Source organism: Carassius carassius, chromosome 34 (genome assembly GCF_963082965.1).
Source record: "Carassius carassius chromosome 34, fCarCar2.1, whole genome shotgun sequence".
Taxonomy (NCBI): Eukaryota; Metazoa; Chordata; class Actinopteri; order Cypriniformes; family Cyprinidae; genus Carassius; species Carassius carassius.
In genome coordinates, this window is record NC_081788.1 from 4,404,052 (window position 1) to 4,429,067 (window position 25,016).

Sequence of the window (25,016 nt, forward strand, 5' to 3'; positions counted from 1 at the left end):
ATCGTACCCATATGCTTCCATAGTTAGCCATCAAATGTGGGCGTGAAAGCAATCTTACAAAACGCATGTGTAGTCAAAAAACTGTTTCATGTTTTCGACAACAATATGATGTTTTTAGCTTGACGTTTCACACAAAAATGTGTTTTCGGCTAAGTAAGTTATTCCCATAGACAGTAAAAGAATTCCTTATCTAACTGATAACCATCTATGACTGATAAATGTTTTTTTTTTTTCAAGAAATTGGATGGAAATATACAATCACCTTCAGGAGAACATTCACAAATAAAGAAGATAGAGGAGATATAAAACACAATAAAGGGATATGTAGCTTACAATCAAGAGAGAGAGAGAGAGGAAGAGAGAGAAAAGAAAATCTATATAATAATAAAATAAATAAAAACACAAATACATTTTAAACCAATGAGGGAAAGCTATCTTAGCTTAATCAGTCAATAGAAATAAACTTTTCATATAAATCCAAAAACCTGACACATTTTTTATTGTTAATTAAACAAAAAGATTTGAGCAGCGAGTCAACCTCAATCAGGAAATGTGAAAAAGTAGGAATTGAGCCCATAAATTTTTGCTTATGGATGAAAAATTTGCCAAACAAAATAAAAAAGTTGAATATATACTCTTTAGATTTGTTGGCAGATTCAGAGTAATAACAGATCATATATTTTAAACTAAAAGATTGTGCAAAGATAGGGGGTTTGTTTAAATGGGAATACAAATCAAGCCAAAATTTCTGAACAAACTCACAAGAATAGAATAAATGTATAAGGGTTTCCTCTTCATTGCCACAAAATATGCAGGTACTAGGAATATCAACATATTTGGCATCTATGACTGATGATGACGCCGCTGAGGCTTTGCGATGACGTCATCGAAGCGCGACCGGACAGAAGTTTTTTTCGGCATCGCGGGGGCGCGCACGGCGGCTTCAGTCTTCAAGGGGCCGCATTCATATTTTACTACCTCACAAATTCTTGAATTGTAATATTTATATTATCAAAATTCAGAGCTGGGTAGTACCTAACCGATTGCATGTAACCTGGATTACGTTATCAGATTCAATAAATTAAGTAGCCTTGTAATTTGATTCAGTTCCATTTTACTCATAATCAGACTAGTTACTTGTTTATGGATTAAATAATTGCATTTTATTCACACAATAGCAATACATTCTTTCATAATTTATTGTTTCTCCCTATTTCCTCTTTTTTCATCTTGTAAATGTTCCTTTTTAGTAAAATACCTGCTGCTTACATACATCAAAAAAACGTCCAGTTTTGATGAAGACACAGCATTTGACCACTTGATTTTCGAAAGGTTTAAGAAGTGTTTCAACACTGTATGACCTGATGAACAACATTTTCATTTGAATTATCACTCGGTAGGTTATTTAACCATGTATTTTTATGTCTTTTGAAGGCTTTTGTCTTTCAAACACATTAAAATGCACAAATTTACAAACTTGATTTATTTTTTCCGTACTGTTTTCAAACAGCAACATCAATTGTTTGAAGGGCATCTATAAAGAAAACTTCTCAATAAACCTGTGAATGTCAAAGCAAGGACAGATGCTTTATTGAAACACATCCACATCATCTGTATGGAATAATCCCTTTCAATACATAACAATAAATAAACAAGTGAAATATCATTGCATATAAGTCACATTTTGCATAGTGATCTTTCAAACAGCATTCGACATTCATCGACTGTTATCAAAAGATGCTTTTACATAACAAAACATATGGAAAAAATATATATAGATATATACACTGGCATTTTCACAATGAAAGGCACTGTGTTAATGTGCACTCTTTGATTATTTGCTTTTTCTAGAGTCTTCTGAATTCAAAGCAAATCCTAGTTTCCAGTAAGAAGTAGTTCAAGGGTCCACAAATGAGACAGAGATATATCGGACCCCCTGTACGGTGGGCAGACCCTCGTGGTAGTGTGTGAGGCGTCCGGGGTGCAGGAGCGTCCAGCCCCTCCTCGGAGCCGTCACGGAGCAGTTGTACCTCAGGAACCGGCAGCCACCGCCCTGAACAGACAAAACTGATCGTTACAGTCAGCTCTCGTTCAGTATTAAAGCTATGTGCTTCACCTTACAAGCATGAAGATGGCATGGGAGCCCATTTCTATCACTGGATAAAAAATTTAAAAGGAATTGTGACCTTTTTCCCTCACATTTCTGGATTTTTCCTTTGTGTACTTCTCGCAATCCTGACTCTTTTCTGTATTTTGTCTTACAGTTGGTCGAGATATAAAAAAAAGTCAGAAAAAAGTCATAATTTCATTTAATTTCGGTTGAAATCTCGCAATTATGACTATTTCACAGAGTTGAGAGTGTATGTCTCACAATTCTGACGTTATAACTCACAGCCGCAAGTAAACATTTTGAGAAAACACAATTCTGAAAAAAAAGAAAAATTGTGATATAAAAAGTCACTACTTAAAAAAAAAATTATTCAGTGGCAGAACCAGGCTTCCACAAAAAGGAGATTATTAGGATGCATAGAGAAAAATTATATGCAATAATAATTTACATGAAGAAAAAAAAAAACCCTGAAAGGCCTTCGTAAAAATCTTCCTGGAAGACCTTCTCATGTTCCAACACTTGGAATATTTCAAGCTTTCAGGAGAGCTGCAGGTCACGACATGCTGCAGTGTTATGACATGAACATTTTACAGGCCAACAGTTTGCATACGTCACATTTACAATCCGAAGTATCTATATGTTCACAATACCATAGATTAGGTTCTGTATATACAGTGCATTAATCTACACTGAAAAAAATATATACTTTGTCCATTTTTTTTGTTTGTTTTTTTTAATACTCAAATTTGTTACAGCCAAATTTATTCGTTTTTATTAATGAATGTTGGTCAATATAATGATTTTGTGGCTTTTTACAACTTAATTTCTCCATAAACAAAAGCTAGAAACACCAGAAAAAATACTAACACCCATAATCATTTCTGCACTCAGTAAAGCAAGCCAGTATGTTCTGCACATACTATAAATACTATAAAATACTAAGCAAATTTGTTTCTTTTAATTATTTCTATGGCAAATGTTATTTGCTTTAAAGGAGCATTGAGTAGGTTCTGAAATTTCTAACCGTTACTGACACCAGTGGCCGTTAGAGGAACTGCAGCCAGTCTCATGCTCGTTCTCAGTGCGCATGCTCTTTTTTTTTTTTTACTTACGTGGGGTGTCCGTGGGTGTCTGAATTGTGCTGGAGGCTGGTCGCGTCTTTCCATCCGCAGAGTCCATTTGAAAACTCTATTGCCGCTGCTTACTATAATGGCTGGCGTGCCATACGGTTGTAAGCCCAAGTAGACGAGAATGCGCATTACGTCACATTTTGTGAATTTTCACGCCAATTCGGGCCCGACTCCTCCACACACAATTGAGCCTACAGGCTGATAGAGGCAACCGTGGTGGACAGTCGAGGTGTCATTCTTTGTTTTACATCATGGTTGGCTCATACATGTACAAATGAAAACTCTATCTTAAAGATTTTTTTTAAGTAAAAACCTCCACATAGCTCCTTTAAGGCAAATGAACAAAACTGTAACAAACCACGATTCACATTCACCAGGAAAACCAAGATTTTTGATTAGAACAATATAAAAATGCACTTTAAATAAGACACTTAGTGTAACAAACAAGCATTTATCAAAAAGAAAACAGCGTATAGCAGGCATGTTTTCACTGACCTGATAGTCAATCCCCACTTGATTGAGTGCAATATTGATCGTGAAAGTAGAGGCATCGTGATGTGGTTTTAATGCGGGTTGTTCATCAGGTTTATATCTGACTACAAATGCCAGATCAAACTGAGCCTGCCGGAGACAAACATACATCAAAATGATGTTCAATTAAACTATAATGGTTCTTATCATTATCAATACTGATAATGTGAGCTTAATATTTTTGAGGAAACCATGACACATTTGTTTATGATTACTTTATGAATAGAACATTTAGAAGAACAGCATTTATTTAAAAACCATTATAAATGTCTTTACTGTAACTAGCTTTTCCTTCACTAATCACTTCTTCGATGTCAGGAGAACGAAGTAAGGCTTACCCTTGTGTAGTACCCTGGATACATTTTCTCAGTGACCGGCGCTATATAATCCAAAAGAAACTTGTGCCATTCTTTATCGTATCCCACCTGATTCATGTGGATATCAATAGTGGGGACATTTTCATATCCACCTTGGATCCTTTTGTCCTAAAAGCAAAATAAATCGTCATAATCATGCTCAAATAAATTGCAAGATAAGGGATGAAACAGAAAAACAACATACCACATTTCCACCTCCTGACCACTGGCCAAAGTGCTCCATCTCTTCAATAAGATGTTTGCAGGCCACGTCAGTGAAAATAGGGAACCAGTACACATCAGGACACGGCTACACAGAGAAATACAAGGAAGTTTACTAAAGACTCAAAAGCATTTCTTGTGCTTGCCATCATTCCTTTTCAGGTTTGGCGATGTAAACAAACCCCTAAACCTAAGTGATAACAAATTAAACAATGAAAAATACCATTAAAGGAGGGAACGGAGTCATTTCTAAGAGATTGTGGATGCTCTCGTTTTACTTGGACCTGGATGCAATCATCTAAAAACACACACAGTAGCACCATGCAGCAAAATATGCTTGAAACAACAGATCGCCGCTGTAACCTCACAGAAGCACCTGATATAACACTTTACATTACAGCAGCGAGTTTTGTCCTGATGCTCACCATTTATGAAAACAGTGATATAGTAAAATAATATTATAATTTAGCACAACAGTTTTCTAGTGTCGTATATTTACAGACAGAGTAAACTCAGTGCCACAAGATCCTTCAGAAATCATTCTAATTAGTTTATTTGCTGCTCAAGAAACTTTTTTATTTTTCATTATTATTATCAATGTTGAAAACAGTTCTGCTTAATATTTTTGTGGAAACTATGATTACCGTATTTTCCGGACTATAAGTCAAACTTTTTTTCATAGTATGGCTGGTCCTGCGACTTATAAACAGGTGCGACTTATTTATCAAAATTAACATGACATGAACCAAGAGAAATGAACAAAGAGAAAACATTACCGTCTCCAGCCAAGAGAGGGCGCTCTATGCTGCTCAATGCTCCTGTAGCCTACACTGAAAACATAGAGCGCCCTCTCGCGGTTGGAGAAGGTAATGTTTTCTCTTTGTTCTTGGTTCTAAATAAATGCGACTTATGGTCCAGTGCGACTTATATATGTTTTTTTCCTCATCATGAAGTATTTTTGGACTGATGCGACTTAAACTCAGGTGCGACTTATAGTCCGAAAAATACGGTATGTGATAAGTAGAAAGTTCACAATTGAATTTTGAAAAATATTTTGTAACACCATAAAAGTCTTTACTGTCACTTCTGACAAACTTAATGCTTAATACTATAATCGTATACAGTAGTATTACAAACTACCTATAATCTTCAGAAAATCCTGCTATTATAATGATTTTGGTCAATACTCACCATTTCTATAAGACCATCTCTCAAAACTTTGGAATAATTCTCATGAATGTATCTTTCCTCCCATTCCTGATCCAGAGAAACACATGAAAGAACAATAAGGCAAAAACAAACAGTAAACTAACAATAAAGCATGAATGCCTTCAGTTAAATATTGCTGTGATTTTATCTTACCGCAGGATTTTCAAAGATCTGCCAGAGATCGTTGTGCAAGTGGTTCGTCTGGTAATTTTCAGTCGATAAAACGCGACCGAAAGTGTGCATATTTGTTACGAACATGAAGACACCCTAGGAAATTAAAAATATATCAATCAGCAAGATATAAGATGTTGGTTTAATGTGTTGTATTTCTTCTGGTGACCTGCGTGGAATGTCTGACCTTGTTTCGAACTTTGGAGCAGAAGGCCATATCCGGATCAAGCGTTTCAGATTCAAACAGGTCAGGATCATTGAGATCAGTCCTCAGTGTATCAGCTTTTATCAGGAATATGTTAGAGACGTATGGCACATTCCACAAACCCCTGTGGAAACACCGGAGAACGGTCACATGATCGCCATTTGCCCCAGTTTGATGCATTTCAAAGACTGCTTCATTTTGTTAGAGCAGTGAAATAGACTCAACTCTCTCTCAAATCTCTGTGGATTCTCAGTGATTTCACTGTGAACTTACACGCGGTGTCCTTGAGCTATGTCCACGTAATCCTCTGACCTGGCGTAGTACCCGTCGGCGCTGAGCGCACCCCAGAAGTTTGTCCACAGACGCCCGGGTTTAGTCATCATAGGTACAATGAAAGGCCTGTGAGGTTCATAAAAACTGATCAGAATCAAAGAAAAAAGGCTTTAAAGGCATCATTATCAGCCATCGAAAAGATCAATATCAGGAAAGTGATACGCACATTCAGAGTCCCATGATCCTTCAGAAATCATTTGATGACTGAATTCGTACGATGAAGGTTCGTATTATTATCAATGCTGAAAACATGAGTTTTTCGAAGGCAACCATGTTATATTTTCTCATGATTCTTTGAATAGAAAGTTTCGAAGAACAGCATTTATTTGAAGTAGAAATATTTTGTAGCTTTATAAATGTCTTAACTGTCACTTTTGATCAATTTAATGCATCCTTGCTCAAGTATTTGATTTTACTATAATAAAAAATAATCACATCTGAATGATTTCTGAAGGATCATGTGACACTGTAAACTGGAGTAATGATGCTGAAATAAAAAAAACACCCATTAGAACTAGACTAGACTAGAAAATTTTATCAACTTTACAACTCAGATACTAAGCATTTTGATGAATAATTCATGTAAATAAGCTCTTTATTAAAACACAAGCTCGACGTTTCTGCTTTTAAATCCTCCACAGGTTTGCATGGCAAGTACATTACTGTGAGTGCTGCTTACAAACAGATGCTATTTCCCTTGTTCAAAACCTGAAACATTCATTTAAAGCCACCAGTCACAATACTATATTTCAACAGAGGACATGAACTCTACAAAGACAACATATTTGCCTTCATTTGTCAAGTACTTTCATTACTTCAAGTCTTCTTCACTTACTTATTGAGCTCAATTAAGATTCTAAGCGTGTTTTCGTTCTTTAAAACCACGTCCACGTCTATGCTGAAGAAGTATACACAGTCAATGTCGTCTCGACACATATTGCTGCAAACAAAACAGAAAAAAGAAATGAATGGAATATTCAAAACACAGAGGAGCCATTTGTACAATGACAAACTATGTTCACCGGTTTTCATATGCTGTTTGATATGGATGTTGAAGTATTTAAATCGACTACTGTATTTAAAAAGCCCACTCACAAGCCAATATCACGAGAAGTCACAGGATCTATGTCCTCCTCCGGTCCAATCAGCTTCACACCCTGGTATTCAGACTCGTGATGCTCTAGAAATGAGCGCACGTTAGGCTCGTGATGGGATTCCTGCAAAAGACACGAATCAAAAGGATTGTCCTTCGCGGTATATAATGAACATAAAATACATCTATGAAGAATGACATTAATGAACATCACGATTCATTAATACACACAAGGTCCATGTGAAAAATTGCTGTTCAACTACATTCAATCTGATCTGATCCGCCTTTAACAATGAAGACCCCACTAATGAAGAGAATATCATATGATACTCAGCAGGACAGGCGTATCAGATTGATTCACATGCTCTATATAATTAGATCAAGTGTAGGGGAATGCATATTGTCTGTTGTTCTTACAATAACAGATGAATTTAAATTTACAAACATAGTATCCTCTGTTCTCTGCTTATAACTGGCGGTAAAAAGACGGCAAACGTGATTCCCTTTGTGTTCTCCTTCACACTGAACGCTCAAGAAGAGCCTGTTGTGATAGAGTAAAACTGGTGCCATTATTAACTGTTCTTATAATTGCTTTGGAAGCTTAAGCTCATGATTATGGTGTGGCTTCCGACACATGCTTGAGATGATCAGCCAATCACAACGCACTGGGTCAGCTGGCCAATCAGAGCACGCTACGCTTTTCGAAGGAGGGGCTTTGTAGAAGACCACAGGAAACAGAAGATTCTTCTGCACAATCTGACTTTGCTGCAGCCTGGAATTGAACTACTGGTTTCGTCTGGTCAGAGGAGAACTGGCCCCCCAACTGAGCTTGGTTTCTCCCAAGGTTTTTTTCTCCATTCTGTCACCGATGGAGTTTCGGTTCCTTGCCGCTGTCGCCTCTGGCTTGCTTAGTTGGGGTCACTTCATCTACAGCGATATCGTTGACTTGATTGCACAGATACTATTTAAACTGAACTGAGCTGGATGATGACATCACTGAATTCAATGATGAACTGCCTTTAACAGAAAATCTTGTGTTTACTACTGTAAAGTGCTTTGACACAATCTATATAAATAAAGGTGACTTGACATTTTAGAGACTTTAAGACTTTATGCGCATAGAGGGTCTGCAATAATGAACAGTACGTGAAAAATAATGTGTTTTTTGAACATTACAGCATGCAAACATATTCTATTACACCCAATGCACAAAACAATGAGCTTTGAAAATACTGTAGCATCATATGACCTCTTTAACATTTGAAAATGCATTATCAAACATGAACTAACATTTGTTTTTAATAATGTTAGTTAGTAAATTGTTTGTTTATTCATGTTCAAAAATGTTTTTGTAATGTTGAAATCACCATAGACTAAAATTAATAAATGCTGTACAAGTATTGTTCATTGTTAGTTCATGTTAACTGATGTAGTTAACTAATGTCAACAATGAAACCTTATTGCAAAGTGTTACCGCTTAACTGTTAAAAATGCATATTATATATACAGTTATGAATCTGAGCCAAATGTTTTACCTGATTATAGATGAATAACCGGAGCCGGTTTTTGGGGTATTTGAGGTTAAGCAAGCGCTCAAAGAACACAGTGACAAAGGGTGTGGGCTGCTGGATGAAGATCCCGACGACCACCAGAGGATATTCACTCTCCTGCAGACAAAACACAGCCAAATGATTCATAAACCAAACTATTATTTAACTGAAGCTTCATTACAATTTAAATGCTTATGGTATAAACAGTGAAAATGTGCAGTTATTAAGACTTTTATTGTTGTAAATTAATGTAATCACATTCATAAAGTTCTATATTAATTTGTGTATTATTTAAAAATATATGTATTTTAATAATTCTAACATGTTTATTGGTTTATTGCAATGCATTGTTATCATGAATATTTAAACATAGATGTATGGAGCCTTGCACATGCCATGCAGAAGAAAAAAATAGATATTGAGGCCATATATTAAAATGAGGTCACATTTTTCACTTGTTTTTGATAAACAACCTTGCTCATGTTGCACTGTTAGTTTGGTTTGGTTACTAATTAATAAGTCATGGGAACTAATTCTTAATTTGTTTACATAATATCTTGCTTTTTCCCTCTTCTTGCTCTGTAAAAGTGGATTTGACTAAATATATTTAATAAAACAATCTAAACAATAACTCTAAACCCCGCAATTCCTTTATAAATGGCCTTCATGATTAATTTAATAAAAAAAAAAAAAACACAACGTAAGGCCCACCTGGAGTCCAGAAAGAGGTCGCAGATCCTCGCTACAGATTGTGCAGCCAGTCTCAAACGTCCACAGATTTGGGATATAGTTCCCTAGGTAGTTTATCTGAAGCTGAAAGAAACCGGTTTTATTTACTTATTTATTTATTAAACTGAACTGAACAAGACAGAAAGCTATAGAAACGATCTTACTTTTACATTACAGTCATTTGGATCAAAAAAAAAAAAGTTTTACTTTGGTGGGTCCATTGCCATGAACAATAACAGGTAGAGTGTCGTAAAGCACATTTCTGGCTCGCACGCGTCCATCTTCAAACTTCAGCATGACTTCATCTGTTCATGAAAAAATATATAATAAACTTTATTTTTAAAGCAGCTTTTCAAAGCACTGAACACAATATAATCAATACAATAGAAAACAATACAAAATCAACAAGCAAATGCAAGTTTAAACAAAAAAAAAATCTTAAATTGAAAATTAAAAACATCATAATTCTGAACTTCCCTAAGTTCCAAAGGAGAATTCCAAAGGACAAGAGCATAGAAAGAGAAAGCCTTATCACCCATAGATCTTAGACGTTTTTGAGGAACAACCTACCAGTTTGACTGAGAGGAACAAAATCTATGATTAGGAGTGTATGGATGCAACAAGTCTGCAAGGTAATGTGGTGGCAGATCATGTAGTGCTTTAAAAGTAAGCTTCATAATTTTGAAATCCACTCTTAATTTGACCCGGAGCCAGTGCAGAGATTCTAACACTGGAGTAATATGACTGCCAATCCTAGTCGCGGTTAAGATTCTGGCAGCTGAATTTTGTACATATTGCAACTTATTAAGTGTAGATTTAGAAGCTCCAGCTAAAAGAGCATTACAATAGTCTAACCGTGAGACGACAAAGGAATTTATCAGCATTCCCACGACTTTAAAATGTATCATAGGACATAATCTTGCAATATTTAACAGTGCTCTGGACAAAAGAATCAAAAGTCAAGAGTCATGAAGTTTCATCAAGAGTCAGGGACAGACAATCAGCTTTAGAAATTGATAACGGGAGCCAATGAGCATAACTTCAGTTTTACCACCGTTCAAACACAAGAAATCCTGATCTATCCATATTTTAATATCAGTTATGCAGTCAGACAAATAAGCAATGTCAAGGTGCTCATGATGTTTTGATTGTATATAAATCTGCTTGTCGTCTTCATACAAATGGTAATGAAGGCAGAGCGATCTCAAAAGGTGGACTAAAGGTGACAAATAAATGTAAAAAAAAAAAGTAAAGGACCTAAAACCGACCCCTGGGGGACGCCAGTTGAGACAGGGCTAATTTCACAGCTATAAACACCTATAGAAACAAACTGGGAGTTGTCAGTAAAATAAGACCTCAACCACCTTAAGGCAGTCCGAGACCCACCAAAGACTCTTTCAAGATGAGTAAGTGATTGTGATCCACAGTATTTAACGTGGCTCTTAGATCAAGAAGAATAAGAATAGATGTTGCACCAGAGTCAACAGCCATCAACAAAACATTGGTGACTTCGACCAAGGCTGTCTCAGTACTTTGAAATGTACGAAAACACGACTGAAGAAGTTCAAAAAGATTATTAACTGTGAGATGGTTACTCAAATGAGAAGCAAAAATACGCTCAAGAAATTTTGTGAAAAAATGGGAGATTTGAAATAGGACGAAAGTTATTGAAGTTGTCCAGTGCAACATTTTCTTTTTTTTTGGAACAGGGGTTACAGTATGTTATCATTAATATTCTGATTTAAATTCTACATTATCGTTTAGTTGCAGCTGAATTCTATTTGAATGATTTTGTAGTTATATGGTCAGTTAAATGGACATAAATATCCACTGGCCCATTCATAAAGGATATCCTCCATAAATGTTTAAATTAAACTCACTTGGGCATCTGTAATGGATACATCTGAACCTCCCACATAAAGCAGTGAGTCAAATCTACAGCTGCCTGCCGAGCAGAACACAGCTTTAAACTGAAATACAAGACTTCAGTCCACGTGAAACCAATCAGCATTTCAGATGCTTCAGCAAAGCATTGCATTAGCGTTTCTTCATTAAACTCAAAGGTTACGGAAAAACACCCCAGCAGGTATCAGAGAGCGAGAACTGTACTGACGCTGCACTTTGAAGACCATAATAAAGGATGTTTTTCTTCAGAGGGCTGATTCGGGAGAAATTCGCAGAAGCCTTATGTTGGAGCTGTTCTCCAATCAAATCTCTAACAGCTGCATTTCTGTAAGGACACAAATGAAATTTCACAAATGAAACACTTACCAAAAGCTCCGTGAAGATTCTGGAACAATCTGCACTTGTTGTCCAAAGTTATATTTATGGACTTCTAAAGAGGAAATGACAGGGAAGAAAATGTCACAAGGCAGTGTAAACACATTTAATATGCGTCATTACTGAAAACTGTGAACTTAAATGTGCATTCTGAAAACAGGGCAACATATCTTAAAACAGAGCAATAAAGTTTTAGGAAGCCACGCTGATTATACCAAACAAACTACAGCCAAACACTCACTCTTTTCTCTGGGTTGATATATAGTTTGGTGAAAAAGAGTTGGTCACTGTCACTATCTACTCCTGACCAGTCCGAAAGCATCTGTTTAAGATTGGGTACATAGCCAATGAAGCCTAGAAAAAAGAAAACATCCAGCGTAAGAATGGAAAAAGCCTAAAACAGACAGAACACATATTAATATCTGGTTTAGGTGTGCAATTGGATGATTAAAAACCTATCTTTTAATTATTAGTCATGAAAAGAAGGAAGAGAGTGGATTTTTAGAGAGGCCACAGATTGTACTAAAGACAGTAAAGTGTTCTCTTATTAAATGCAGGTATGAGAAAACATTCTGAGTGATTTTGAGAAAGGAAATTAAAAAAGAAGATGCCTCAAACGTCTTAGTAAAGCAGTTCCGAGTTAATGGAAATTACATTCAACCACCAAAATTATAAGGTTAAAAGTGATTATTTTAGTTGGTGGTATGTTTGGTTATAGCTACTGTATGATGAATTACAAGATATTATTACATGCATTGGTTTGCTTCGACTCTATTCTATGCACCATTGCCTCTAAATACGTTAATCTCCTGTTAAAAGAATCATTTTAGAATTGCCGAATTTAGGGCTTTGAAATAAACAAAAACCCAAGTAAAACACCTACTGTAATCAACCAAATAAAGTATAATTCATTGTATACCCAACAAGATCTAACTGTAATGATTTTTTGTTTCGTTTTGAAGACATTTTAATAGTATACTGGACAGGACAATTATTTTTATTGAAATATTATAGTAATGAGAATGGATGGAGAGTTTAATTGTCATGAAAATAATGTAACAAAGTTGAATCTTAGTGGTCCTAAGAAGAGCCTCTTTGTATTTAATTATATATATATATATGCATATATATATTTTTTACTCTTTTGATTTTGTGATTATACTATTTACAATAGAACTAACGCACAACATATTATAGTATTGTTCAATGATGATTGTGTGTGTATATACAGTATATATATATATATATATATATATATATATATATATATATATACTGTACATACATACATTAAAACAAGCAAAAATACACCTGATACACATTTTTATTCATCATTTTATAGAATAAAAAATATTGTTGCAAATAATATTGCTGTATTTTTTTGTAAAAAAAAAAAAAAAAAAAAGGGATGTCGACCTCTTGCTCTGACATATTTACTTACTGTTGCCATATTTATGATTTTCCGACTAGTAAACAAGCTTCTCAGGAGAACTTGAATGCACAAATAACTCCAAAATGTCATTGTGAAATGTGTGTGTAAAAGATTCATAACATTTATTGTGATTCCAAAACTAAACAAAATTGAGCTAATAGAGCTTACAGTACAGCTTAAGCTCTTCAATGGTAATAACAGAACAAGAGAGAAAGACATGCCTCCTGCTCCAAGGAACCTCTTCCCTTCTCTGACATGAGGATGCTTGTCTTCCAGGTGACGGTCCGGCCAGATGAGTGTCTCGGCAGAAAACACGACTTTGTGCTTGGCCTGCTGAAACTTCTTCAACAGCTCTTTCGGACCAGAAGAAAAGATCACGTCATAGCTGTGGAAAGCCCAAGCATAAACGATCATTAGTCCATGATCAACTCTGATACAGAAACAGTACAGACAAATCATTCCAGGCATAATTATGATGGACACACTGTAACTACCTATCCACAAAGAGAATGACTCTGTTCTCCTCCTGTATGTCCTCCAGAACAGACTTCAGCAGGCGCACTTTCTGCCCTCCACCTGGAGGAGACATGTAATCTCCACCTTTCCATGTTTCTCCCTTCCCCAGAACCTGAAGAACAGCAGAGGAATGTCAGGCATCCGTCTGGATCTTTAAAATACTAAATGTACTATTATATTTAAAATTTTATTTTGACAATTTAGTTGAATAATTTAATAACCGATGACAGTCGAAGCAGAATCCCAGTAAAAAATATTAAACTGAAAGTTACATTTATGCTATGACTTTTATACAGGCATATGAATAATTACATATTTAATTGCCCATATTTAAACTGAAGATTAGTCATAATAGTAACACTATGAATTAAAATTTAATGATTTTACTCAGTTAACCTATAAGTTTCAATGGACGCGATTAGATGTCTAAAATGTAATACCGAATAATAACCACATTAATTACAATAAGTATTACATTTAAGAGTAATAGCACTACTACCAACATGCCACTTGGGTCCTTCTGTGTCAATTCTGGGGCCCTTTTTACTTAAAACAGACACAAAAATGTTGATATTCAATATAATACAATTGCATAGATTATTATTTTCCAGAGAAACAAAACTAGATTAACCTGAAAACTGTTTCGACTGACTAAATCTCACAAATGACAAATTTCATCAAAAGTGTTTAGATGAGATGTTGTGCCTTCTATTAAAGCGAGAGAGGGGAAAAAATTTATCTGGTTTATAACCTGATGACTTTTTCAATAGAAAACCCTAACTTTGCACTTTTTCTGGAAAATGCACATTTAAATCTGGAACCGCTCGTTTTGGAGAGACTGTTTATGATTTATTGGGATTATAATAAAAATGTGGGTGGATTGTTACCATTATATGCTGGTTGTTTTCACACACTGTGGCCACACAAATGTGTTCCATAAAAGTTATTTTTGCATTCTGTGGCACCTTTTACAAACTTATTCACAAACAACAGTGACTGTAGAATAACTGCCTCGCCTTGATGGTGTAATTAAAGTGCTTTGCGGATCTCAAGAAGCGCCTGAAGCCATCAGTCTCCTGCGTGGCTACAGTCAGCACGAGAAGATCTCCTGAAAACACAGATCATCTGCATGAACACACAAAAACTAACAGTTCCTCTGTCTGCATACTGGAAGAGCAAGCACATCCTAATGGGAATCCCACATCCACTGGTCTCCAGTGAGAATCAGGATCTCCAGGCACAGCTGGAATAACATCGTATACAGAACCTGGCGCAAAATAGCTATGCTGTAAAACTGATATTCTGTTTAGCCGACACTAATGCGTTTTCTATCATATGTAATGCACTGGGCTTTATTTTATTTTTCTTGCAACGCAGTCTACAAGCATTCCGGGTTACCTTGACCATCCGGATACGAGAAAACTCACAATCCGCGAAGGTTTTTTTTTTTTTTTTACTCTTATTTACAGTTTGGTAAATTTGAGAACTTGTTGCATTGTTTTGCTGTGATTTATCGTCGTAAACTAATCTAATCTGCACCCGTTTCTGTGTGAAGAAGGGGTCCACGTCAGCGTGGATCTGGAGAGCTTTATCTATGCACGCCAGGTTTGCAAAGAAATCCCATTTGCTGCTCAAGCGTTGACTATGACGAGCTGAAATCATTGCCTTACCCTCGGGGATCGAGCCCTGCTGCTTACAGTCACGCGGAGAAAAGGACGCAAACAAACAGGCGAGAATGACCAGAACTCCTCTCATCTTCGGACCCGTTATTATTTCCTCAGTCCTCCACGAAATAAGACCTTTCCTCGAGACAAAGTTAGCTGTGCAATCCACAGCCTGCCCACTTCTGCCTTTCTCCACCCCTCGGTTCAGCAGAAGATAGCCTCCATAGAGGAGCAGCTCCCTGTTGGTTTGTTTTTAAGACAAAACTTAAAACGTCTCACAACTATCCGTGTCTTAGCCTAGTGTATAAAATTATATGTAAATAATAATAATAATTTTTAATAAAAACATAAATAAAAATAAAAATTACCTCTAATTAATATTTCTGAGGATAAGTTAAAATTTTGTTTTCAAAAAAAAAAAACTATAATAAAAAACATACAGTTCATTGAACACGTTGTCACCATGTGTAGGGTTCATATATTGTCATAAAGGAATGTGAAATTAGACAGCTTGTTAAAGGCTTTTTAGCAAATTAAAATTAAATTAAATTAAAACTCAGTATTATATTAATATAGTAACAACATTTTATACATACATTAATAAACCTTTTAATTATAAACATTTATAACCTTCCAGTTGAAATCTTTGTGTAACTTTTGTTTGTACAGTACAATCTAAATGTATAACTGAGATGTACAGTGATACTAAATAAGACAACAAATTATGTCAGACTAATTATAATTAATAATAATAATAAATCCATAAAATCCATATATTTATATTCATGCATTTAATTGACATCCAACCATGCACTGATCCATCACAGAGCCAATAATATGGTTTATTAAGCCACTAGAGAAAGCCATGTTTTTTTTTCTTGCAGAAATAATTGTAATTTATTAAGCGCATTTATCAAATGTAATAAATAAATAAATTGATAATCATATTTTATTAGAATTTATACAAGTTAGGCCTATCAAAAAAAATTATGCATTTATTTATGTAGTCCCCGTTACAAACATGTTGGTTTCCCAATATAATTAAATATCTGCACACTTTTTATTTATTTATTTATTTATTTATTTATTTATTTATAAAAAAAAGGATACTTTATATTTTAAACTGTCATCTTTTAAACAAGATTATCATAGTTTGAAAAACAACAAAGGCAGCAGTCATCATAAACAAATCACCAGGTGCCGTAAAGCCGTTTCGAAGATGCCAGGTCAGTCTTATATACTGGTCCAGGATCAGTTTTATCTTCCACTGTCACGTTGCGGTGACGTTTGACGGGCTGCTAGGGGCTGGTCCTACAACAGCGATTATCAGCGCTTAGTCCAGCTCGAACTACGACAGGTCTTCGACACTTCCGCTATTTTTACGGCAGCCAGCTGGTTTCCTTCCACAAACAGAGATGTCAGCAGGCTGAGAGATGACATGTACACACAGCAAATAAAACTGACGAGCGACGTCGAAACAAACTCTAGCAGGAACACGCGAGTACGGGACGCGAACATCGCGTCGAGGCGACAAAGTAAACGTGGAAGTGTGAACGCGCCATGCGGGTGAGCAGAAATGTGTCGACTAGCTTGATAACAACAACTACGTTATAGCGCTGCGATTAATGCAAACTCCTCGCAGCTTCAAGTTGCTGGTTTAACAGATGTTTGGAGTTGTTTTGCACTCATTTAATCGGAAACTCGACACTCAAGTGTTTGCTTCTTTAATGAAAAAGTAGGATTTTCCTTCACTCTGTGACAGAAGAAATCACTTAAGCCTTGTTTTGCGCGTTGCTCTTCAAGTCCAGCTTGATGAGTTAATGCTACTATGCCTGTCAGAGCTGTTTGCCACTCCCAGCTTTTACTGCTGTCAGGAAGTACTGTAGTGATCGCCCTCGACTGAGGAAAACTGCAGTGTAGTTCATGTATAATCCGCCGAAGACCACGTGGAGCATGAGACAGATGATGTGGCTTCAGCAGAGGTTAAAGGGTCTGCCAGGTCTGCTCTCGAGCAGCTGGGCCCGACGTGTCCTGGTGGGATTACTGCTCTTCCTCATTTTCTACTGGTACTTGAGCTCAGATGGGCTCCTGAAGTTTTTCAGCATGTCCAGGGAGTCTGGAGGAGCGGCGGGGGCTTGTCTGCAGACCGATCTTCACAGGTGGGTGCCGTTGGTGGACCGAGGGGAGGGAGTGGTGCTCAGCCCCCAGACCAAAGAAACAGTCCCATTTGTGGTCGGTAATGGACATTTCCTGGTGGATGTGGACTCTAATAAACTCTGGGTAGCTTCATCTTCACAGCCTGGATCCGCGCCGGTTCACCAAACAGACTACGGGCCGATAGTGCGCCTGCAGATCCAGGGAACACGCTCAGAAGCTCGAGGATTGATGCTGTGGTACAGAAAAGGCTCTGTTCTGTCCTCCCGATGCATCCTGACAGCGTCTTCTCACGACTGCGTCGTCATCCGAGAGGAGTTTGTTGCGCATCGCAGCCGACCCAATGTCTATCTTCAGAGAATTCACATATCCAACCCTACAGACCGTCCGGTTTCCATCGACCTGACCACGGAGTCTCCATTGTTTAGGAGCACTGCGGAGAAGATGGAGGAGAAGGAGTTTGTGCTCTCCTCAGGACGGGTGCTCACGGAAAAGAAGGACACCGTGTTGGTGGTGGTGGCCACAAAGAAGCTGAGCACCAAGATCCAGGTTCCTGCCAAATCGGAATACACAGAAAACCTGGTGAGTGTGATTCACACCTCGGAGCCCACCGAGGGCGGGAAACTGGACGAAACCCTCGGCAAGCTCAGAGAAGGACTCAAGAAAGAGATGGTGGATGTCCTCCGAGCCAATGTGGAAGAATTGATGCAAGAGCACCAGCAAGCATGGGTGGATCTCTTCATATCTGGCAAGTTGATTGAGCACAGTCTGGCTTAAATACTATTCACTTAAAAAAAAAAAATAATTCAGGTTCATTGTATGCACCTCAAAAATTATTTTGTACAGTTCTGAATTAAAGGGATAGCTCACCCATAAGTAAAAAATATAAAAATAATAATCTGCAATTATTTACTCAACCTCAAGATGTTCCAAACCTGTATGAAGGTTTTTTTTATTTTATTTTTTCTGGTGAACACACAACTAAATATTTTGAAAAATGTTGGTAATCGAACAGTTGCTGGTAGCCACTGACTTTTTTTCATACTATTGAAAGTCAATGGCAAATGTTTGTCTACCAACATTGTTCAGAATATCTTCTCGTGTGTCCAGCAGATGAGAGAAACTTTTATAGGTTTGGAATATTTATTTTTGGGTGAACTGTACCTTTAATCTTAGGGGTCATATGACAAATACAATTTTTATATGTATTTAGTCAAGTGTGTTATGAAAACAAACCGTACATTAGTTTTAACTCAAATCCACCCTCCCACCCCCAGAAGAAAAAAAAAACAAAAAAAATATTAAACACTGGGAACTGCCACTAAGCAAATACAAGTATTGAGTGTAATGTAAATTGGCCTTCTCTGCCAGCCACTGCACTCTTAAAATGAAAGGTTCCAGAAGGAGAGTTGATCAGCAACGAACCATAGAAGAACCATTTTCAGTGAACAATTGTTAAAATACATTTTTTTTAAAAAACATTTAAAACAAACATTTTCCACTCTAAAGAACCGTTTGCACGATGGAAAGGTTGCATGGATGTTAAGGGTTCTTTTGGAACAAAAGATGCAAATAAAGAACCTTTTATTTTCAAGAGTGTGCAAGATATTTATTTATGCAAACTCTCCATTTGAATGCCATCTGATATGCAATTCACTTTGTATTATATATCGGTAATTAGGGATGGGACGATAACCGGTTTTATTGATAACCGTGATAAAATGTGCTGAAGGTTAGTAATATCGTTTAAAAATGAATTATCATTAAAACCGTGTTTGATTATCGCGGTTTTAATAACTCACTATTAAATCATGTCCAGCCAGCAACAGTCTGACGCAAGCGCAGCGATAGAAAAGCACTTTTCTATGCTTTTCTATGCTTCTACACTTTTCATTGTAAGGAAGGAAATGCCACAGAATTTAATCTTTCTTTAAATTAAGTGCATAGAGTTGCTTGTTTTATTAGTTGTTTGTTGATTATTAAATATAAAACTTGCTGAAATGTTTTCAGTGTGAGAATCAACTATTTTTGCACACTTTCATCTCGTTTCAACAAAACCGTGATAATATTGATAATCTTGATAATTTTAGTCACTATAATCGTGATATTAAATTTTCATACCGTCCCATCCCTATCGGTAATATGAAAGTAGGTTTTGCTCATTCGCATTATTCCGAATATATTTCCTTGTTATACTTTCAGACGAATTAAGACACACCCATCAAAAACTAACGCTAACAGTTCAGAGAAGAGAAAAGTCCCACACTGAGCTACCGCTTACAATATGTCCTTTATATTTATTGACAAAGCAAAGTTTTATGTGTTATATTCTCACCTATATTCTCTTTTGGCATTATTTTTCTTTTTAGTATGCTCAAAAATAAGTGGGACAGGCAGCCTAGCACAGCAACTTTCATCAGAACGAGATTTGAGTCCACTTAGTTACAAAGCTAGGGACAGATTGCATGTCAGGATAAATTGGGACAAAAATAAAATACCATTTTGCACAATGACTGTTTGCTTTACTTTAAGGACAGTAATTGGAAAGTAACTTTGAATGGAAAGCAATTTCTCTCATGACTACAAAAAGTCTCCTTGATATTTTAAATGTTCTAGTTTTACGGCTTAAAAAACTGTTTAGTTTATGAGGATTTAATCTGAAGTGTGTGTGCGTGTAAACATTTCATTCATGCCTTCAAGTGTTTAAAAAGATGTCAAAGTCCATTGACAAGGTGTAAAAGCAAAGAGAAATTTTATTTTTAATTCAGTTTATTATTTTGTTGTTAGAAAAACCCAGAGGCACCTACAGTATAATGATTTAATGCTTTGTGCATTTGTTCAGTTGCACATACATGGTTTGCATGGGACAGTGCAAATAATATAAGCCAAACTGCAGGCTAAGTGTCTGCTGGGGTGTAAAAGGCTTGAGTAATATTACTGGATCACTGTACTTAAGTATTACTTTGGGGGGATTTGTACTTTATTTTAACTCGAAAAGTACTCCTTACATTTTTGCATGTTTTTTTTTTTTTGTTTTTTTTTGCACGCACATTAAACGTGGTACACGGAAGTTCAAACATCCAAGAATCAATGTGTGTCTTCACTCATCAAACACACTCGGCTCGGTTTCAGTTGGTAATCAAATATGAGGAAGCATATTGAGCTAGCAAAGTTGCTTTTTCCTATTAATTTCTACCGTTCATTTGTAAAGGTTTTTAAGGTATCATCTTGGGACGTCCTGTACACTTGCATTATATCTGTACAGATGAATTATTCTTTCTAAAAATCTTTCTCATAGTCTCATATACATATATCTGACAAAACATTTTGCATAAAGATGACTCCATATTTTCGAACAAGAATCCTATATGTATAATGTGACCCCTTTAAGGTTTCTATTCATGTGTTCACTTGATTTAAAGATTTTAAAAGTTAATATTTCATAGTCTTTTGCTGCTTTACAGGTGTGGAAATCAGAAAGATCACAGACGCCCATACCCCGTCCAGTCGCACAGTCAACAACACGCTGTACTACATTCTGTCGACCTCCACAGCGCCCCTCCTGGATCAGAGTCTCACAGCAGAAGAGCACGAACGCCTGGAGTCCAGTCTGAACTACGCTGACCACTGCTTCAGCGGCCACGCCACCATGCACGCCGAGAACCTGTGGCCGGAGCGCCTATCCAATGTGGCTCAGATCCTGCAGCTGGTGAACCTCTGGAACCTGACCTTCCAGAAGAGAGGATGCAAGGTCCTCGTGGCGGCAGGAACTCACGGTATGATGCAAGGTATGGTCCTGAGTTTCGGCGGTCTGCAGTTCACCGAGAACCACCTTCAGTTCCAGGCCGACCCGGATGTTCTTCACAACAGCTACTCTTTGAGGGGCATCCATTACAATAAAGACCTTATCAACCTGGCCGTGCTGCAGGACGCCGAGGGCAAGCCCTTCCTGCACGTGTCCGTCAAGCCTCAGGAGAAACCCGTGAAGCTGTACGCCTGCGAGGCCGGCTGCATGAACGAGCCCGTGGAGCTGACCTCGGAGCTGCGAGGCCACATGTTTCCGGTGATGGTGACCCAGCCCATCACGCCTCTGCTGTACATCTCCACTGATCTCACTCATCTGCAGGACCTGAGACACACGATGCATGTCAAGGCCATCTTGGCTCACGAGGACCACATGGCCAAGCAGTACCCAGGCCTGCCCTTCCTCTTCTGGTTCAGTGTGGCGTCCCTCATCACGCTTTTCCACCTCTTCCTCTTCAAACTCATCTATAATGAGTATTGCGGGCCTGGAGCCAAGCCGCTCTTCAGGAGTAAGGTATAGCCAAAGACATGTGAAGATGAGCCTATTTTGGGGGGTGGGAATTGTGGTGTGTGTGAATATCCTCTTTCTCTTTTCCTCTCGCTCTCATTCATATTCTGCCTTGCAAGATATCTCTGGAAGCTAAGTGACGATAATTGGTTTTCAGTCTGCTGTAATTGGAGGCTCTGGCGTGCTGGAAATAGTTGTCTGCAATCTTCAGTTTGGGTGTTCTTTCTCTATGAACTTCTCGATGAACTGAAAGCACCAGTGCTATAAAGACACTGTTCAGTGAGCTCTGTATTTTCCTTGTGGTCTGACACAATTAGAACTGATTTGTGTCCAAAAAAGTAAGAAAAAATATTTATTTTGTTTGATATGAAATGCTGTTCCGCTTTGCAGAATAACCATTGAAGGACAGTTTTTTGAATGTAATTTATCTTGTGACTTTCAGCAGACTTTCCCATCTTTTATATGTAGTTTTACAGCTCAAGAAAATCGGTTTAGAGTATTTAATTCATTTTTTTTTTTGATGGGATCGTAGCAGGTGAGGAGTCAAGTTTTATTTGATCTGAAATTCGTGTGTAAACATTTCACTGGTGCCTTCAAGTCTTTCTTCTTCCAAGTTGGTTTAAGGGGTTTTGTTTCTTTCAAATCTGCTTTCTGCAAAGTCTTTTTTCTTTTTGTTTTTTGGGGTCTTATGTTTCATCTAAATGTGCTTTTTGAACTTTGAATATCTTGTTGTTGGTTTGGTGAGGTGAAATTTCAATTTCAGTTTGAACCCAAATGCATCAACTTATTTTTCATGGATCACATTCATCCACCATGAAGTCATATATGTGAGTGCTGATGGTGGTTTTCTTCTGGTGATATTCTTGAGAGCAGTTAATGTAAACTGATAGCAGTCATCAAAAACAAGTTCATTTCACCACAAATAATTACATTTTAAATTAAAAAATTAAGCCTTTTTAAAGACCATTGGGAAACCTTTACTATACATTATATATATATTTTAATTGTATAAGAAATTTAAATGTATTAGAAATAATTATCTTGATATGCTTATACTGTGCTGATTTTAATTTAGCTGAAAACCATTGTGTTACGGTATTTGTCTTTACGGTAATGCAGTACTAGATATACAGCACTGAGAATCTAATAGAAATCAAAACTTACAATAATAGGATTGTGAAAAAAGGCTTAATTTTAAGTGTTATATATAACAAGGTTTTTATTTTTATTTTTTTTATTTTTTTCTTGTGAGATTCACCAGGTCTGGACTGGTTTAGGTGTTGATGATTTATGAAAGGACATGCTGAATGAATCATGTCGTTCCCCTGTTTAGAGCACAAAATGAGAAAAGGCACTACTCGCTTGTTAAGCGTGTACCTCTCTTGTAATGTTTAAATAGACAAACACAGTTTCACACGATCTGGTGTGTATTCATATCACTGCTGCATATTATGCACTGATGCACTGCTACTACTCCATTAGACCTCTGCCATCAGTTATGAATACATAAATACTACAAGCTTACAGAAAATGCTAATTTTTTCATTCATTATGTTGGTGTGAATAATCTGCATTGTTTGCTGTGTGGGTCTCAGAAGTTCTTTCCCATGTTGGAGTGATCTTTTTTTTCACTTTTGTATTTGTTTGAATTCTGGTGTGTTTTTATTAAATTAACAAATCAAGAGTTAGACAACATGCTGTTTTTGTGACGTTCATTCACAATGATTGTGATTGTTCATTCACATTTACATCATCTGGGGTCAGACAGTAAAACCTGTTAGTTAGCATTAGTGATCTGAAATGAGTACTTCAATATGAGTTGCCTTAAAATGTGTCTCCCAAGGCGTATTTAAACTGCTAAGTTAAGGCTGCTCTGTGCCTGCTCAAATTTTGTGCAGTGCCCTGCATTGAACCCTCCGTCAGCCCATAATATCACGGCATACAGTTGAAATTGCTGTGGAAATGCAATTATGCCACCTCTGAGCAGCATTAAACAGTCTGTGTAAAGACACCTAAATGCCACTTCAGAAGCACTTCTGTGCCACCTTTGCAGTGTAAATTAGTCACTATTGTGTCTAACATGCCTGCTTCAAGGTATTTTTTTAATAGTGGATGAAATAAATTATATGTTTTAGCTTTGAAATGGCAACTCAAATGAGTAAAATCATTCCCCAAAGAGAGTAAGAGTAAACAACATTTTACTTCATTTTTGATTCAACTTAGTAATAGTTGGAATTCACATATTGGACAGCGATGGCATCAATCCTAATGCCTTCGTTCTGTTAATTTGTCCACACTTTACAATTAGTTCGGACTCCTACTGAGGGCAAACAAGGAAACCGATCCACTGGATGGAGTAAATTCAACAGGTGAAAAATATGAGTGAAATAATAAATTATTGTAATAAATCCTTTCTATTCATATCCCTTTGATATTGTTTGAAATCCACATTTTTTTGCACTAAGAAAACACAACATCAAATGTATCATAAATATGCATATTTACACTTTATTTGTTATTTCAACAGGATGATGTTACTGTCTGAAGCCTAATCCAGTGTGCAGAAACATTAAATAATGCTCTATCTCTGGATGTCCTCTCAGGATTGATTTTAATCACTGGACACATACCAATGTATTTAATACATGTTTTCCATTTTGCTATGTGAATTTAATTATGAACGTTATCTGAATGAACATCTGATTTTGGTTGAAGATATGGAAGTTAAAATATGAAGACTCTTTAAAGGTGCCCATCATGTGCAAATTAGTGATAAAATATCAACAACTATGAAGGATCCAAACAATACTTGTATTAATTTATTCTTTTAGCTTATAAACAAACATAATACAATCTTTATAGAAACAAAATCAAATATGCAGCTCCTAAATACTGATTTTATGTAAAACATTTAATAAAATAACCTTCTAAAATCACCATTTGTCTTTGATTAATTTCTCATCATTTTTTAAAGAAAATAAATGTAAATGGCTTGGACTTCATTAGATTTTCGTCCAGC

General features: G+C 36.6%; 2 protein-coding genes across 3 annotated transcripts; one reads left to right on the forward strand and one right to left on the reverse strand.

Annotated features, from left to right (window-relative positions):
• Positions 1 to 1,568: 1,568 nt before the first annotated feature.
• LOC132115344 (procollagen-lysine,2-oxoglutarate 5-dioxygenase 1-like) lies at positions 1,569 to 15,729 on the reverse strand. Its single transcript, XM_059523764.1, has 19 exons — positions 15,538 to 15,729; positions 14,884 to 14,975; positions 13,846 to 13,979; positions 13,573 to 13,736; positions 12,161 to 12,273; positions 11,911 to 11,974; positions 9,847 to 9,944; positions 9,622 to 9,723; positions 8,896 to 9,027; positions 7,363 to 7,484; positions 7,103 to 7,207; positions 6,208 to 6,333; positions 5,917 to 6,058; positions 5,712 to 5,825; positions 5,541 to 5,606; positions 4,333 to 4,437; positions 4,110 to 4,256; positions 3,736 to 3,861; positions 1,569 to 2,053 (listed from the first exon to the last, which is right to left on the reverse strand). Exons 1-19 carry the CDS (start codon positions 15,620 to 15,622, stop codon positions 1,898 to 1,900), a joined length of 2,193 nt encoding a protein of 730 aa, XP_059379747.1. The 5' UTR covers positions 15,623 to 15,729; the 3' UTR covers positions 1,569 to 1,897.
• Positions 15,730 to 16,936: 1,207 nt separating this feature from the next.
• On the forward strand, positions 16,937 to 24,656 carry LOC132115345 (uncharacterized protein KIAA2013 homolog). 2 transcript variants are annotated; one of them, XM_059523765.1, is made up of 4 exons: positions 16,937 to 18,433; positions 21,150 to 22,003; positions 24,306 to 24,366; positions 24,525 to 24,656. In XM_059523765.1, exons 1-4 carry the CDS (start codon positions 17,455 to 17,457, stop codon positions 24,527 to 24,529), a joined length of 1,899 nt encoding a protein of 632 aa, XP_059379748.1. In that variant the 5' UTR covers positions 16,937 to 17,454; the 3' UTR covers positions 24,530 to 24,656. The 2 variants fall into 2 exon arrangements, with proteins under 2 accessions (XP_059379748.1, XP_059379749.1); XM_059523766.1 differs by lacking the exon at positions 24,306 to 24,366.
• The last annotated feature ends 360 nt before the right edge of the window (positions 24,657 to 25,016 follow it).